Source organism: Cervus canadensis, chromosome 12 (assembly GCF_019320065.1).
Source record: "Cervus canadensis isolate Bull #8, Minnesota chromosome 12, ASM1932006v1, whole genome shotgun sequence".
In the NCBI taxonomy this organism is placed as follows: Eukaryota; Metazoa; Chordata; class Mammalia; order Artiodactyla; family Cervidae; genus Cervus; species Cervus canadensis.
This window is the reverse complement of record NC_057397.1, coordinates 42,524,639-42,541,740: the sequence shown is the minus strand read 5'-3', so window position 1 is coordinate 42,541,740 and position 17,102 is coordinate 42,524,639. Positions and strand designations below refer to the sequence as shown.

Here is a 17,102-nt window from a genome sequence, read left to right as displayed (position 1 = left end):
AAATGATAAAAAAAAATTATAATTGCATATTCTAAAATGTCTCTGAGTGTCTGTTTAACGCATGTCTTCCTAACTGGAGTATAAGGCCCATGAGGGCAGGAAGAGTTGCTGTTTCATTCACCATATTATCTCCAGTGCTACTTCAGTTCAATAAACTCATGTTGAGCAATTATCTGTGTGCATGCAGTGAGCAAATGTACAACAAACCTTGGAATTATTTTACATGCACTTTCCTAGTGCTATCATAAGATAGTGTCATCCTGAATAAGGAAAGAACCATCTGCTTTACCACTGACCAATGGAGTGATTAAATGAAGGAATGAGTACTACAACTAAGTTTTACACTGAAGTGTCACTCACAGCCTTGCTCTTTCCATGACTCTAGAGTGTATGAAAAATGGAAGGAAGAGAAGAAGAGAAAAGGAAGTTTAGAAGAATCATATTATTGATTATAAGCATGAATTTTAGATGCTTTCACATTTGCTATATGATTTAATGCAAAGAAAACCCCTCATAAGTACAAAATTTACATTTCATTTATTCATTCAGGCAGTAAACAAATGATTACCTACTGTATACATGCATGGGGTTAAGTACTTGGACCTTTATATGAATAGTTGTTGTTTAATTGTTCACTTGTGTCCGACTGTTAGCGACCCCTGAATGGCAGCATGCCAGGCTTCCCTGTCCTTCACTATCTCACGGAATTTGCTCGAACTCATTTCCATTGAGTTGGTGATGCCATCCAACCATCTCTTCCTCTGTCGCCTCCTTCTCCTCCTGCCCTCAATCTTTTCCTGCATCAGGGTCTTTTCCAGTGAGTTGGCTCTTTGCATTAGGTGGCCAAAGTATGGAGTATTGGAGCTTCAGCTTTAGCATCAGTCCTTCCAAGAATATTCAGGGTTGATTTCCTTTAGGATTGACTGCTTTGATCTCCTTACTGTCTGAGTGACTCTCAAGAGTCTTCTCCAGCACCACAGTTTGAAAGAATCAATATTTTGGGACTCAGTCTTTTTTATGGCCCAACTCTCACATCCATACATGACCGCTGGAAAAATCACAACTTTGACTGTATGGACCTTTGTTGGCAAAGTGATGCTTCTGCTTTTTAATACACTGTCTAGGCTTGTTACAGCTTTTCTTCCAAGGAGCAGGCATCTTTTAATTTCATGGCTGTAGTCACTGTCTGAAGTGACTTGGGAGCCCAAGAAAATGAAGTCTGTCACTGTTTCCACTGTTTCCCCATCTATTTGCCATGAAATGATGGGACATGAAGTCAGCTTTTTTACTCTTCTCTTTTACTTTATATCATGTGAATAAAATCACACATTATCTCCACACACATGGAATCAAGACTACAGTGCATGACATTCGTATTAATGAAGTAATGTCTAAAATTAATAAAAGTTAACATGTTAAATGATTAATTGCAGTGAGCGCTAAATGAAGATATACTAGAAAATGTCAGGAAAAATGATTTAATTGAAATTTAAAGACTGTCACTCCAAAGGTAGAGAAGAATGACTGAGCTGAGAGTTCAGAATTAACCCTATGGGCATGGTTGTTTATTTTTTTATTGACGTATAGTTGGTTTACAACATTATGTTAATTTCAGATGAGCAGCATAATGATTCAGTCACTTTGCAGATTATACTCCAAAAAGTTATGAAGAGATAATGGCTATACTTCTCTATGCTAAATAATATATCCTTGTTGCTTATCTGTTTCATACAAAGTACTTTGTATCTCTTAATCCACACCCCTAACATGCACCTCTGCTTTTCCCCCTCTCCACTTGTAACCACTAACTTGTTTTCTCTATCTGTGAGTCTGTTTCTATTTTTATATATACATTCATTTGTTTATCTTTTTAGAATCTACATATAGATTTAGGCAGAATGCCTAAATTTTTGAAGACACAAGTCCTAGCATTATTCATTTTTATTAAGTATTTTAGAAAATAACACATTTTGCTAATCAAAAACCCTTTATTTCATAGCTGTTTCTTCTATTCTTCTACAATATACTTCCTCCAGTTACATTCTTCAGGCCTAGGATTGGGTTAGCCAGCTAACAGAGGAATTGTTCTAGTTACTATTTCATTTCCACCTTGCGCTATCCAGGCACAAGTAATTTAAGATGATACTTGGACCCACTGTATATGATTTTGCATTTTTTTAACCCAACAACTCTCTAAACACATAACTGCAATGGTTATGGTACAACTATGGTATCAGTAACCTGAAACCTAGAGGTCAGTGATTCTACCTGTTGTGGGTAAACTGATAATGGGTTATTTTAATTCTTGGGAAGAGTGCCAAACTGTGTACTAAACATGTAACCTGGCAATATCCATTGTCTCAAGGCCAGGATTAAAGTCAGTGTGAAAAACCTGTTAGGAAAGGGTATGGTATCAACTTGATATTCCCAATAGCCACACTTATGTTCAAAGTGTTTTCATATTTGCTCCCGTTGGTCTAAGACTGCGAGTCTGAAGTATCATATAACCTGGATACGTCATCTTTTGATTTTCACCTCTTTTGTTTTTTTAAATGATTTATTTATTTTTGTCTGTGATGGATCTTCATTGCTGTGTGGGCTTTCTTGAGTTTCCACAAGCAGGGGCTACTCTTCATTGTGGTGCACGGCCTTCTCATTGGTGGCTTTCCTTGTTTTAGAGCACAGTCTCTAGGCATGCGGGTTACATTAGTTGCAGCACATGGATTCAGGGGTTGTGGCTCCTGGGCTCAGTTGCTCTGTGCCACTTAGGGTCTTCCCACCCCAGGGATTGAGTCCATGTCCCCTGCACTGGCAAGTGGATTCCAAACCACTGGACCAGCTGAGAAGTCACACTTCTCTTACTGTTTAAGCAGAATGAATGTCTCTATCCAGTCATGGTGATGGCAGTGTTGCTTGATCTTTGGCCAGGACCTCCAGTATATACATTATAGCAGAAGCAGTGTACAATAATGGTCTGACATCTATGCACTGAGAAACGATACCAGGTTCAAATCATACCTCTCCTTATTCAAGTTTGGACGCAAGTTACCTAACCTCCCCAAGTTCCCGTTTTCTCATTGGTAAAATGGATGTATTAATAATGCCTTACTCTTGAAGTTGTTGAAGGGATCAAATAAAATAATCCATAAGAAGCACTTAGCACAGTGACTATTGAGCTCTCAATATATTATTATCTTTTTCAATATATATTATTTTTATAGAATATCCTTTGTAAACTGTAGACTTATTTTAAAGGACTTAAACTTGTTGTATTAACCAAGAACCTGCTTAATTAGGACCTAAAAGGTTTTTTTAAGATTAAAATCTTTGCTATGGTCAAACACTGCATTTTAGTGCTACTTTTTATTCACCCATGAAAGCAATTTCTGTGCTCTGCTGTAATAAACTGACCGTATTGTCTGCCTACTCTGCCTGCCTTGGATATGCCAACTATTCCAAGCCTCCTTTACCTATGAATACTTCCTCACACTGTTCTCCTGCATTTCTCTCCCACAACATATTTGAGGCAACTATCACAATATTCATGGACATTTTTCCTCTCTTTCTTCTCTTTCAATAAGAATTCTTAATTGTGCAGACTCAGGATTGAGAGTGAGCGAGATGCCTAAACACACACACACACACACGCACACACACATATTCATTCATTCATGCTCATATAATTTATACAGCATAGGGCTCAATTTATGGACTCTTTTTCAAAGTGTTAAGGACTGAAGCACTTCTTAAAAATGTAAGATCAACCAAAATTTTTAAAGATTCAAATAGTACTCTCATTGATTTTTATAAACATTTTTGGAGACTGAAGGAGACATTATGTGAGGTTTTCTTTTGTCCCAGTGGATGATTTAAGAGCCATTCATTGCCCAGTCCTGACACTGCTTTTCCCTATTGGGTCTCTGTGAGAGTCACATGCTTCAGACATCTTTGAAAAGAATCTTCTGAGGCTTCAGCATCTCATTTGAGTCTCCTGAATCTCACCTATCACTGGGTTGAATTCTCATCCATCACAATGAGCAACAAATTCTTAGGCACCTGGAAACTTGTCTCCAGTGAGAACTTTGATGAGTACATGAAAGCTCTGGGTAAGAAATGTTCTTTGTTGTTCTAACTGAGAAGATCCTTTTTGAGAAAGATGCATTGACTATTTCCTTCTAACTCCTTTCCCAGGAGTCTGGGAGCTTGCACAGCTTACAGTCCTCTTCTGGGATTAATCATCCATTGTGTCAATCAGATAATTTTCACTATGTTTGTGGCAATTTTAATAGACTTAACTCAAAGAGCTGCTTAAATGCATTAGAATGCCTACTGATTTCAAAAGCAGTTTCATATCAATAGGATTTTGGTTCAAACCCAGAGGAAAGAAATCTTAGAAACTTAGTCAACCCGTTCTTTGGCTTTTCTGAAAGTTAGCTTTATAACAACTAAAGTGCTCATGAAGTAAAGAGTTAAATATACTAAAGTTAATGGAAAACCTCAATTTAAAAGTACTCTTTAGCTAAGCCAGAAATTTTCTTTCTCTACTTCTAGATTGTCTGTTATTACGTAAGTATGTGGATAAACTGTGAAAAGTGAATGCTTCATAAAGCAGGATATTCAGTCTAGGAAAGTTATTGAGAAAAAAAGAAGTGTGTTATGACAGTGAATTCAAGCTCGGTTACACTAATATCATACAGTGGATAGAGACAGAAAGTCTAGTCATGACCATCATCAGCTTTATTTGCAACTATTTCTAGGATATGTTCCATAGATATGAGCACAAGAGGTATGAATAGTCTTTGGAAATTTCCAGAGCTGTATAAATAAGGAGAGAGAGAAGCCAATGACCACAGGTTTCTATGTTCATCAAAGTACCAGTAATTTTACCTATTCAGAAAGCTTATAAGAAGGCTTCTATTTTTAGATAAAAGAAGCAAAATCATGTTGTGTTGCCTGGAAAACTATGGGAACTTATGGGACTAGATCCATACTCTAAGTTTGGTTGGATCTATGGATTTCACTGTACGGCTGAGGTAGAAGCAAAATATAAGAACATCTCGATAAAAGACTCCCTAACTGAATCATTGTCAAATTTTAAAGTGCAAAAAGACACCTTGAGGCTTGGTAAAATGTAGATTCTTAGGCTCTATTGCAGAAGTTTAGTTGGAAAAACATAGTCCAAAATCACATCAAATAAGAAACAATTAATCAAAATTAGAAAAAAAGAATACAGTTCATAATCCTTTATTGACTCTAATTCTTCACACTTCTTTATGTATATATAGCTATAAATACATGTATATTTATATATAACTATTTTTTTCTTTTTGTATCTCTCTCATTTCACATTTCTATTTTTCTATGTATTTCTGTAATCTTAAGTTATACAGTAATGATACTTGAGTCTAATTTTGTTTTGCTATCAAATGGAAAAATATATTTTTTTAATTTTTTTATTTATCTTCAACAGTTGCACTGGTACAAATACATTTAGGGGCTACAAAAACTTTCAGAAACGAGTTTCCATCAAGGATGTGGGAGGAATTCTTATCTATATCTATAATATATTACTGAGGGAAAAAAATCATAGAAGAGCATATATAGGTCACAGTGTCATTAAAAAAAATATATCTACAATATTTATTTGTACAAACTAAAATGTCTGGAATGATCCATACAAAACTGTAATTAGTATTTCTTAATGGAGCATGGGATTGGATGAGGTAAAAGTAGATGACTTGCACTATTTAGGCTAAATACTTTTGTGTTTAAAATCTTCAGACATTACTTTTGTAACAACGAAATTTTAAATATCCAAGTTGGTGGACATGTGTTTCCATCAGGTGATGAAACATGGGAGGAGGTCCTTAGTAGTAAGTGATATTATCTGCCACCTCACACATGAAGCACAGCTGAGTATAGAATTATAATCACCCATATAATCCCTTTAAGTAGATGCTCTCTTGATCAACAAAATTCTAACACTATCTTGATTTTCAGGTGTGGGATTAGCCACCAGAAAACTGGGAAATTTAGCCAAACCCAGAGTGATCATCAGCAAGAAAGGGGATATTATAACTATAAGAACTGAAAGTCCCTTTAAAAATACAGAGATCTCCTTCAAGCTAGGCCAGGAATTTGAAGAAACCACAGCTGACAATAGAAAAACAAAGGTAAACTTTATTGTTTCTCTTCAAAGTTAGTTCCATCTACTGCTTTGAGACAGATTACTCCCACTAGTGTTCAAAAGGGTAGCTCACTGTATTCTGTTGAAAAATAAATGTGCCTCATGAAACATCTGTTATGAAAATAATTCAATACTGAATGAACTGCTTCTTTAATCAAAGTCCTAGAAATTCAATTATATGAATGTGTCTTTGCAGAGCACTGTAACCTTGACAAGAGGCTCACTGAATCAAGTACAGAAATGGGATGGCAAAGAGACAACAATAAAGAGAAAGTTGGTGGATGGGAAAATGGTGGTGGTGAGTAATTTTAAACTATGGAAATAATGCTATTTAAATAGAGAAAATGGTTATGTTATTTTCAAAACTGTGTTTCTTCTTTGGACTACAAATGGAAAAAATGGTTAAGAATAAAGGCAGAGTTAATGTTTGATATTCAAACTATAGAGTCATCTACAGGTACTTCAGGTTCAGATTCAAGAATTTAGAAGTGACAAAACCTATCTGCTATTTTAGAAACATCTAAAAATGATGTTTTTTTTTTTTTTTTTAGTGTATGGACAAGTTATGTTAGACTCACAAAGAGAAAAGCAAAAGCAAGTCTAAGTCTTACAAGCAAAGCACATTGCAAAACGATCAGTTGCAGTATATTTGTAGATATCTAAGCATATTGTTTTCAAGAATCCATAGTAACTTGGACTAAAACATGTCATCAATATAAACTGAGCTCATTGGAGACCTTTTGTAGTTGGCAGATAAAAATGATGACAAAGGTTATATGAGATGATCTCTAACAATTTTTTTTTGTCTGAGGTGCTATTCTCACTAATCAACACATACATTGACTATAGATTCATGTGGTACTTTGAATGTTTTTTCCTTTAGTACAGAGGGTCTGATCCCTAGCTCCACAGCAGATCTACAAAGAGAGTAAATACCAATATGAGAGCCCCAATACAGATCAATTGAAAGCAAATTTCTTAAGGAAGGAGGAGCCATTGGTATTTTTAAATATTCCCCTGATGATGCAAATGTGCAGATTGTCCTGAAAACCACTGTTTTAATAGCTTTCAATCTGTGCAAATAATGCATAAAAACTTGCCACTTAAAAAATATAACTCTGTTGTAACTTAGATCAATGTTAAAACTGTTTCCCCTATTTCAACAGCCATGATTCTGAACTCCCAGATATCAACTGACATATTGATATTTGATTTCTGAGTTTAATCTTATGAGATTTCTTATAACATCTGTTATTAATACAAATTTGCTGTACCTTAGTTTGAGGTTTAGATATTCAATTAATCTCTTTCTTTTTTATTAAGGAATGTAAGATGAAGGATGTGGTCTGCACCAGAATTTATGAGAAGGTTTGAGAAAAGTTTCCTTACTGAAGTGATATTTGATCATCTGATATCAGAAATCAGCTGTTTCCATTGACAAGACCTGCCTACACTGCAGTTTGTTTTTGCTCTTAATAGATCAGATAAGCAAAGTCTTACACTGAGGACTAATCTAAGTTTCAGTATTATTTAAACATTTTCAGTTTGTATGCATGTCTTTACTGTATTAAAGATTAAAGTATGTATATTGGCCAGACCTAAAGAACGGATAATGTTATTTGATTATCTGTGACTTTCTAACTTATGTTATATCTTAAATATTTGCAATGATAGTAAAAGGAAGTAAGTAAATTGATCAGAGTAGCAAGTTCAAATGCATTCAAAACCAGGAGAGTGATGGGGGTTAGAGGATCAGAAGTGAGGCAAACTAGAAGAATCTGTTTTAAAATGAGGAGTTCTAGCTTCAGCTAAAAATAGCAGCTACTACTCCAACCAATTTGAAAATTAAGCATTAATTTACAGACAAGATCAGGCATGTTCAGGGTGGTGTGGTCATAGACAAGGTGGCTAATTTACAGACAGTGGAATGAACAGATATTAAAGATAGAGTTCAAACCATTGTGACGAATGCGTGCACTCATATAATTCACATCCTGATTGAGATATAGCACATTTCCCTAATCCCAAAATGCTTTCTCATACTTCTTCCCAGTCAATGTCCTGTCCTGTCCCAGCGCCAACAGAAGCAAGTAGTGATTTAGTCTCTATCACCATAGATTAGTTTTGCCTGTAATCAAACTTCACATAAATGGAATCATGCATTATGTGTTCTTTTCTATTTGCTTTTTTAGAGTCAGCATAATGATTTAAAAATTCATTCATATTGTTGCATGCAGCAATAATTTGTTCCCTCTTATCATGGAGTAATATTCCGTTGTATAAATATATCACAGCTTAGTTATCCGTTCGTCTCTTAAGACAATAAGCTATTTCCAGGTTTTGGCTTCTATGAATAAAGCTGCTATAAACATTCTTGTATAAGGCTGTTTGTGGAAATATGAGTTCCTTTTCTTTTGAATATTAACTAGGCATGAAATTACTGAGTCCAACTTATTTTTGGCAGGTAAGAATAGGGTAACATTCTGCCCAAGTAATAAAACTATTTCAGATATATTACATGATTGAGCAAATGAGAAGATGTGTTGATGTTGTTAGCAGCTAGAATATTCCTTCTGGAAGAAGGAACAAGCAAATATGACAGAAGAGAGACAAGCGAGAACCAGGTACAAATGGATTGGAATAAATGTAAAATCATATCAATGGGTATGTATGCACATGCATATTTTTCTTAGATTTTTCTACCTAAAGAACTTAGAAGCAAAGACAACTCTGTGGGAATGAGTATACCCAGCACTCAGATCTTGGTGTCTAATATATTCCCCACTAGAAGGAATGATGGTTCCTTAGAGAAATGGCTATGTGAGAGCAGAGTAGGTACAACATAAGTGTAAAATATCTTTTTATGCCAGAAATTAAGGATGTTTTCAAAAAAATAATAGAGATATGTCACCAAAATATCAGCGTCAGCTTGAGGGTACTCTCAACTGACCAAAATGGGGACAAGTTGAAAAATTATAAATTAATAAAACGTTGGGAGAAAGAGAAGAATCCATGAATACACTGAAAAAGAAAGAAAAAGAGGATGAGAGAGAGGAGAAGAAAGTGTCATCCTTACAGTAGAATGTCATAGACTGACTGGTAAATGTGGAAAAAATGCTGGGATTGGAAAAACACATTTTTCCAACCATTTCAGTCAAAGCTGGCTCAGATAACAATTGTCAACGGATGTAAAATCTAGAGGACTTCCCTGGTGGCAAAATCTAGAGCAAAGATTTGATTAGGAGTAGGATATTCATTTGGTCTTAAAATATCTCCACACAGATTGCTTATTAGTTACAAGGGAAAAAAACAATAACCATGCAGTAGAAGACCTGGACCACATCTTTTTTCATCAAAATAACCCTCATCAATAAGGGTAAATGAAAATCATATGCCTTCAAATGTGATATCCTGAGAAGGAAGCAACGTGGCTTATGCAGTATTCTGGCCTGAAATCCTTATCTGGATCTAACCATGAGGATAACAGCAGACAAATTCCAAATGAAGAATGTTCTGTTATAAAAGAGGAGGAGGTGTTGATGGAATTCTTCAAAAATGTCAGTGTCCCATGAGACAAAGAAAAGCTCTGTTGAAATGTTTTAGATTACATTAAACTAAAAATACCTGACAACTAAATGCAGTAATTTATCCCAGACTGGATCCTGTACTAGAGGCAAAATAAATATTCCAAACAGCAGTATTAGGTTAGTTAGTAAATTGGAATATAAGGGGTAAATTAGATACAAATAGAAGTTTACTGTGATTATGCAAGAGAATCTCCCTCTATGCAGTGAACTATTTTGGAATAGTAAACCATAATGCATATGATTTACTCTCAAAATTTTTAGAAAAAAATATTTTGGGTGTGATTATGTGTGTGATACACATTACCTAGAGATACAGAGAAAAAGCCATAGGTAAAGCAAATGGAGTAAAACTGAACAATAGATGAATCTCAGTAAGAGCTTTATGTGTTGTCTTTGAAGTAATCTGATTCTTGAAATTTTATACAACTTTGAAGTTATTTCCAAATAACTTTCCAAATAATTTTTAAAGCTACACTTGATTCTTCTCTGCCTCTGGGCATTCAGTCAACACATGTCTGGGAGACATCATAACCGAGGGTTTTTTTTTTTCAATTTTTATATTCTGGCTCCAGCCAGATAAACCCATAAAAAAGAGACTTTAAAAACTATGGTGTTATTTTTAGATGTCTGTGGTAATATGACTCACCATAAAATGTATTCCTCAATAAATATAATTGTATTATTATACAAAAATCACAGGAACTTTTGCTCTCATGACAGGAAAAGTGGAATTACACTGATAATGAGGAAGATGAAGTAATTATTTCAGCAGGTACTACATATTGTTAGATTTGAAAAAAGGTCTTCAAACAACCAGAAGAGAGGAGGGGGAAAAATTAGATTCAAAAATAGTTTCAGAAAATTATTTTGATTCTTAATTTTTTTATGTAAGCTGATTAAGAGCAGTCAAACTGCCTAGTTCAAATTCCAATTTGCTCCTTTCTAGCTGTGTGTCATTGGGCAAGTTACTTCACCTCTCAGATCTGCAGTATCTTTACCTGTGAAAATGGGGTTAATAATAGAATATACCTCAAGGAGTTGTAAATAAGAAATAAGTTAATACATAAAGTGCTTACAACAGTGCATGGCACAAGAAAAGCATTAAAGAAGGGTCTTTGTTATTATTATTTACCTAGTAATGCACATGAGGTTCACATAGATGAGAACTTCACAGGATCTCAGAGCTGTTGACATTGATTACTATACCAAGTGACTAACTTTATTAAGAATATTATTTACACAAAAGTAAAAACAATCAAAAATCCTACTGAGGTAAATTCAAAGAAAATCCAACAAACATTGCTATATAACTGCTAACCTAAGCAAACTTTTTAAAACGTCAGTTGATGATTATCTACTCTGAGCTAAACAAAACCTAAATAAATACATTTAATCCTCAAAGGGTAAATAACTTATCTGGTATCAATTTTTCTGGAAGTCATTCTTTTAGCAGCAGTGGTGTGCTGGAGCTGGCTCAAATTGTTTCACAAGAGCTGATAGATTTTCAAGAATTTGGCAAGCTGGTTGTTAAACCACTAGTAGCTTGAAATCAGCCATGATGGGAATATTTATTTACATCATGGAAAGAGGCAAAACACAATCAATGAGAGCTTTGTTTCTTGAGACAGCTTTAAACTCTTACTAGCATATCACTACCTAGAAGTAACATAGTACGTGGATTTTACTATTGGGAGTCTTAGCTTCATGTTGACCACAATATTTCTAATTCTTGACTAGAGATATACCTGGTGATTTCTTAAAAAGACATTGCTGCTCAGCTTTTAGGATGACTTCTTCTAAACCAGGTGGTACCTCACTAAGTATGGCTGCACATTAGAATCATCTAGAAGTTTTTAAACATCTAGAAGTTTTAACACAAGACAGCATCACAGACCCATTAAGTCATAAGATCTGGGTGATGGGTGAAACCCAGCCATCAGTATTTTTCTGAAAACACCCCAGGAAATTCCAGTGTGTGGCCAACTTCAGAATCACTGTGCCAAAAAGTCTTCCAAAGTTAGACGTTTAATGTAGTCTCTCCCATGTTTGTCAATTAAAATGGAGTAAAATGTCACAAAAAAATCAGGAGTACCAAATGTCCCCAATGTGACACTAAATAGCAGCACATAGTGAAAATACTACCATAAAATCAACTCAGATGTAATCAGGTCCTTCGTAAGCAGGAAGCCAGTGTTTACCTCTTTGTTATTTTCACTGGGAGCGACATAATTGGCTGTTATCCATGACATATGGAAAAGTGAAGGTTTAAAAATAGCTAAATGTAGATCAACAGGGAAAACAAATTAAAATAATGCTAAACCTCACAGAATATAAATCACCTTCCAGCAGAATTTAGAAAGTAAGTTCAAATTACTCAAAAAAAAAAAAAAGTAGTACAGGACTACATTTTGAAATAACATTTCTCATATTTTACTGTTTAAAAAAAATAGATTAGTGGAATGCAGTGTGCTCAAATCCCAGTTACTGGATTGAAATTCTGGCACTATTATTGAAGTATAAAATCCTGCCCATAGTAACTGACCTGTGCAACAGTTCTAATAGGTCTAGTAGTGCAAGGTGAATATTTCAACTCCACCAAAGAATGGATGTCTGCAGTTAAAGGGTTTTGAAAACTGAATCTGTGACAAGTCTAAAGTTTCATACCCATGAAGAAGATCAAATAATACCACTTTATAGCTAAAATTCAAGATGAACATGAATTTTTTCACAATCTAGCATTAGAGTACCAATATTTTTCTATAATTACATTTTTCTCAGATTATTAATGCTTATAAATTACATTACACAAGTAACTAATGCAAAATATGTTGAAGGTAAGAGTTCAGCTTTAAGATTTACAAAATAAATCATCAGCGGGCTTGTATTCCCCTGTTGTAACTTGGCATCTGAAGAATACTTACTAAACTTAAAGTGAAAGTCTCTCAGTCATGTCCAACTCTTTGTCCGACCCATGGATTATACAATCCATGGAATTCTCCAGGCCAGAATACTGGAGTGGGTAGCCTTTCCCTTCTCCCGGGGAACTTCCCAACCCAGGAATCGAACCCAGGTCTCCCACTTTGTAGGTGGATTCTTTACCAGCTGAGCTACAAGAGAAGCTCCTGTAGCTTAAACTAAACTTGAAGCTGGTACAAATTTTGATTTTTTGTTAAAACCTATCTCGTATTATGCCTCATTTTATTCAAGTACCATCTTCCTCAACCAGATTGTACATTGTTGAAAATAAGATCACATTCTAAGCTGCTTAGTGTCCATGAAAGCTTCCAGAAACTTGCTAGGTCACAGAGCCTGTTAACTAAATACCTGACTGATATGGGAAGGTGCAGGTATTTACTGAATGTTTCAAGTGTTAGAGACACAATGGGAGTTTAATAGCAAGGGTCCTGCAACTGTAGTGGAAAAATATGGATTTGAACCCTGACTTTGCTACTTTGAACCTGTGTGGCATTCTGTCAAAAAGTCTGATTTGCAATTCCCCAATGAGTATCATGGGGGCAATAATGGCACCCCACACATTTGATATGGGAGGACAAAATAGTGTGCATATGAAAATGCTTTGTAAAGTGTAAAGCATTACTCATACATGAAATATTACTATGTCTCTTCTTACCTAACACATAAATATGAATTCCTATATTCATCATACAGGTTCTTTGGGGTTTTTGTTTGTTTCTGTATAAGAATACTCCAAATAATGACTGTATATAAGACCTTTTCTAAAAAAAATTTTAAAAAAAAGACCTTTTCTATTTATCATGTTCCTAAATGATTAGTTGTTAAAGAAAAGTGAATAGAGTCAAATATGTTATACTCTTCATACATTCCACTAATAAAGGGAAACTGAATAGATAAGATGCTTCAACATCTGAAATTATGGGCTAGGATCCTGGTTCTACAGCCCCACGGCTGGGTGACCTTGTGTAAATCATTTACCATTGCATGGTCCAGTTATTTCATCTTTAAAAGGACATCTGGTACTTTCCTGTGGTCCAGTGGCTAAGACTCCATGCTCCCAAGGCAGAGGGCCAGAGTTTGATTCCTGGTCAGGGAACTAGATTCAACATACTACAACTAAGATTCAGTGCAGCCAAATAAATAAATAAATATTAAAAAAATAAAAGAGTGTCTTATCTGGATGATCTTTAAGACCCTAATTATTTCTAAATTTTATATAATTGTATCAATGTAATTGGCTATTTAATATTCAAATAACCTTATTATGTTTGCAAATGTTTTAGCTATTTTAATAGCTGCCTGCTTCTCAAACTTCTGAAAGTTCTATAGAAAGAGAAATAAGCATTTTATATTTTTTTGCTTTCCCATCTCACCCTTTTTCCCATCCAATAGATTCCTCATCATTTTTCAAGAACTATCAGTCCCATGCTGATTTCTCTATCCTGTCTCAAAGGAGGAGAACTTAATAACTCCCTCCACTGTGTTACACTGCAATATAGCAATGTATTCACATCTACAATTCCAGATTGAGAGCGCAATTGAAGAAATTTTTCATTTAAAATATTCTGATTTAAATAATTTCCAGGCCACGGTGTTTAACTCCCAGAAGAGGTTTTTGCAAATATTTGCTGAATAGATAAATGCATGGTTGAGCACAACTTCACCCCTTCTGACCACAGTCTCCTGAACACAGACGCTCTCTCCATGCCGAGTTTGAAAATAAACAGATGGTTAGATGTTTACACAGATTAGTCAAAAGGTAAATCCTTTCCCAGGAATTTTACAGACAACAGAAAGCAACCAGATGCCACTGTAATGTGCTGTCACATCTAACTTTCCCTTCTTTCCTCTTGAAATGACTGGTCTGGAGTGCTGCACTATAAACAGGAAATCTGTCTGCTTCTGTTTCTCTGGGAAGTCACATGCATAACAGAGAGAGTTAAAAACCTGACCTAACAGATTTCCTGTTACATTCCTGATTCCACAGGAAAGCCAAGGGATTTTCTTGTTCAGAGGTCACAAAAGCCAGGGAATCCACGAATTAGTAATATGATGAAGATCTATTTCCACTTGTAACATGGAGTAGAGATTGGAATTACCATTTCCAGCTGCATCCTCAGTACTTATCATGTAGAAAATTCATGTTGATTTTAGATTTTTGAATTGTTGATGTGACTATGACAACATTTGAGAGGAAAGGACACACGGAACAGTCAGAAAAGCACAGAAGAATAAATTCCTTTCAGTTTTCCATGTAATTGGGAACTGTACTTATAGTTCGTTGAATCTAGAATTCCTGCAGGTTTCAACGGAGATCCATTCAGTCTTCCTGCTGATTTTTATCTGTTTTGCTGAGTCATCTGGGAGCTGTGTGAGGTCACTTTTGGCTGGCACATTCTACAGCCAGCAAATGTCTAAACTGAAGCATCTTTGCCTCCTTTGGGTCAAAACTCTCTGGTCATCAATAGGTCATCAGTGAGAAATGGAGTGAAGGTATTTGAAATAACTCCCAGGTAAGCACTGAAATAACTCACAAGTGAACAAAAAGGAACACACACCTATTTTTGGAGAGTAGAAAGAAGTAGAAAAAAGCAATATCACCAAATATTCAATGGAGCCTATCACTATGTGCAGTATTAACTCAGAAAATAAAAGTATGATTCATACATAAATGATAGAAATACTAAATTATTTCCCCCACTCAGTTTTCTTGATCCCAATGAATATAGTAAAATAATTATAGAAAAACTCTTTCTACACAGCAATCATTAACAACAACAATATGTTAAACACCACATTCTACAAGCAGATCACAATCTAAATTCAAGGGGCGGAGTCATTCATTCAAAACATTACTTCTGAAGAAAGATGAATGATCAAAGGTCCAACCTTCAGGTAACAACTCAGTGAGCAAGAGTCAGGTGAGAAGGGGAGAAGGGATACCTGTTGAGGGAGGTCAATTAAGAACAAAAAATAAAATGTTCATGAGTTTTATGTTGTTTAAGGATAGGTCTAAAGAAGGTAGTTGACATGATCTTCTTATGCATGAATGTTGAGTGATCCTCTGCTCTTCCATTCCTCTTCATTAAGAATTAAACCTGAAGGGCAAAGAAGATGCCTTAGAGCTTGTATCATTCCATTTCTTTAGCTTGGGCATTCACAACACAAATCAACATTTCCCGTAGGGCTGCTAGGTGGTGACTGCTGTGTAGCCCAGCGGGGCCCAGTATGCAGGGGGTACTGCCTGCCTTGTGATCACAGACCTGGATGCCGCAGGGTTTTAACCTGCTTTTTCATCACAGTCTCATCACCAATCACAACCAAACAGATCTGCCAAGAACAGGGCTGTATAAATACAAGGGAAATCTTCCTGTGCTAAAAGAAGACATCAAGTAGTTCCTATTTGGGGGGTAAAGTAGAAACACTTATGACTCTGGGTAGCAGGCTTTTCTGTTTTTACCAAGTGATATTGGTCAGGGAAGCCCCTTAAATATGAAAGCAAAATTCTACTTTTTCTTCTTTAAGTAGTCTACATCATGAGTAAAAAGATATTAACTGAAAGAGTCTGAAGAAGACTGAACCAACATCAATATATATATATATATTTTTTTATCAATATATATTTTAACTTAAAAAATTTTTTAATTAAAACTTAGACCTGCAACCTCACCTTAAGTACATTAAAAGGGTAGGTCCTGGAAACAGAAACATATCCTATTTAAAGAACAATGTAGAGTAAGTTTTTTTTAGCTGGTACTTTCAGTGTTTTTAAAACGTTATTTTCTTTTATGTCTGTTGCCAAGCATCAGCTGGAGCAAAGGAAAAATTTCGTTCTATTCATGTCTTAGAGTTTAAAGCAGCATGCAAATAGCTTGACAGAACCTAGCACTCTGTGAGGAGCAGGTCCTGGATGGTTTAGCTCAGATGATTCGGTCTCTTATTGCACAACAAATCAAAGCACTTCCTCCAGTGACGCTATATCAACATTGTTAAAAGATAAACTGAGGCGTATTAAAATTTGTATGAGTTTAAAAAAAATAAATAAATAAATAAAAATAAAAATAAAAAATTTGTATGAGTTTATTTGAGCAAAAATAGATTCTAAGCGGGTAACAATAAACCGAAAGTGGTTAGGAGCCTTCCACCAACAGGAGCTTCAAGAGACCTGGGAGCAAAGCAAGAAAGTACTCAATTGGCTGCAGCTTAAGCGTCTGCCTTCTTGAGAGAAGCCCAGTTGTCTCTTTGTTATGGGTTGTCCTTTGGTTCCAGTTTCTTAATCTTGAAGTGTTAACAGGCTTAGCTTTTGGTTTACTTATATGGACTGCCAAGGCATTAGAAACACCCCAGTCAGT

The 17,102-nt window shown here is 35.3% G+C and overlaps 1 protein-coding gene across 1 annotated transcript; it reads left to right on the top strand.

The window, feature by feature from the left end:
* The first annotated feature begins 3,762 nt into the window (after positions 1–3,762).
* Positions 3,763–8,566, top strand: LOC122451074 (myelin P2 protein). Its single transcript, XM_043483602.1, has 4 exons — positions 3,763–4,106; positions 6,001–6,173; positions 6,384–6,485; positions 7,511–8,566. The coding sequence occupies exons 1-4, from the start codon at positions 4,034–4,036 to the stop codon at positions 7,559–7,561; spliced, it is 399 nt and encodes a 132-aa protein (XP_043339537.1). The 5' UTR covers positions 3,763–4,033; the 3' UTR covers positions 7,562–8,566.
* Positions 8,567–17,102: the final 8,536 nt, after the last annotated feature.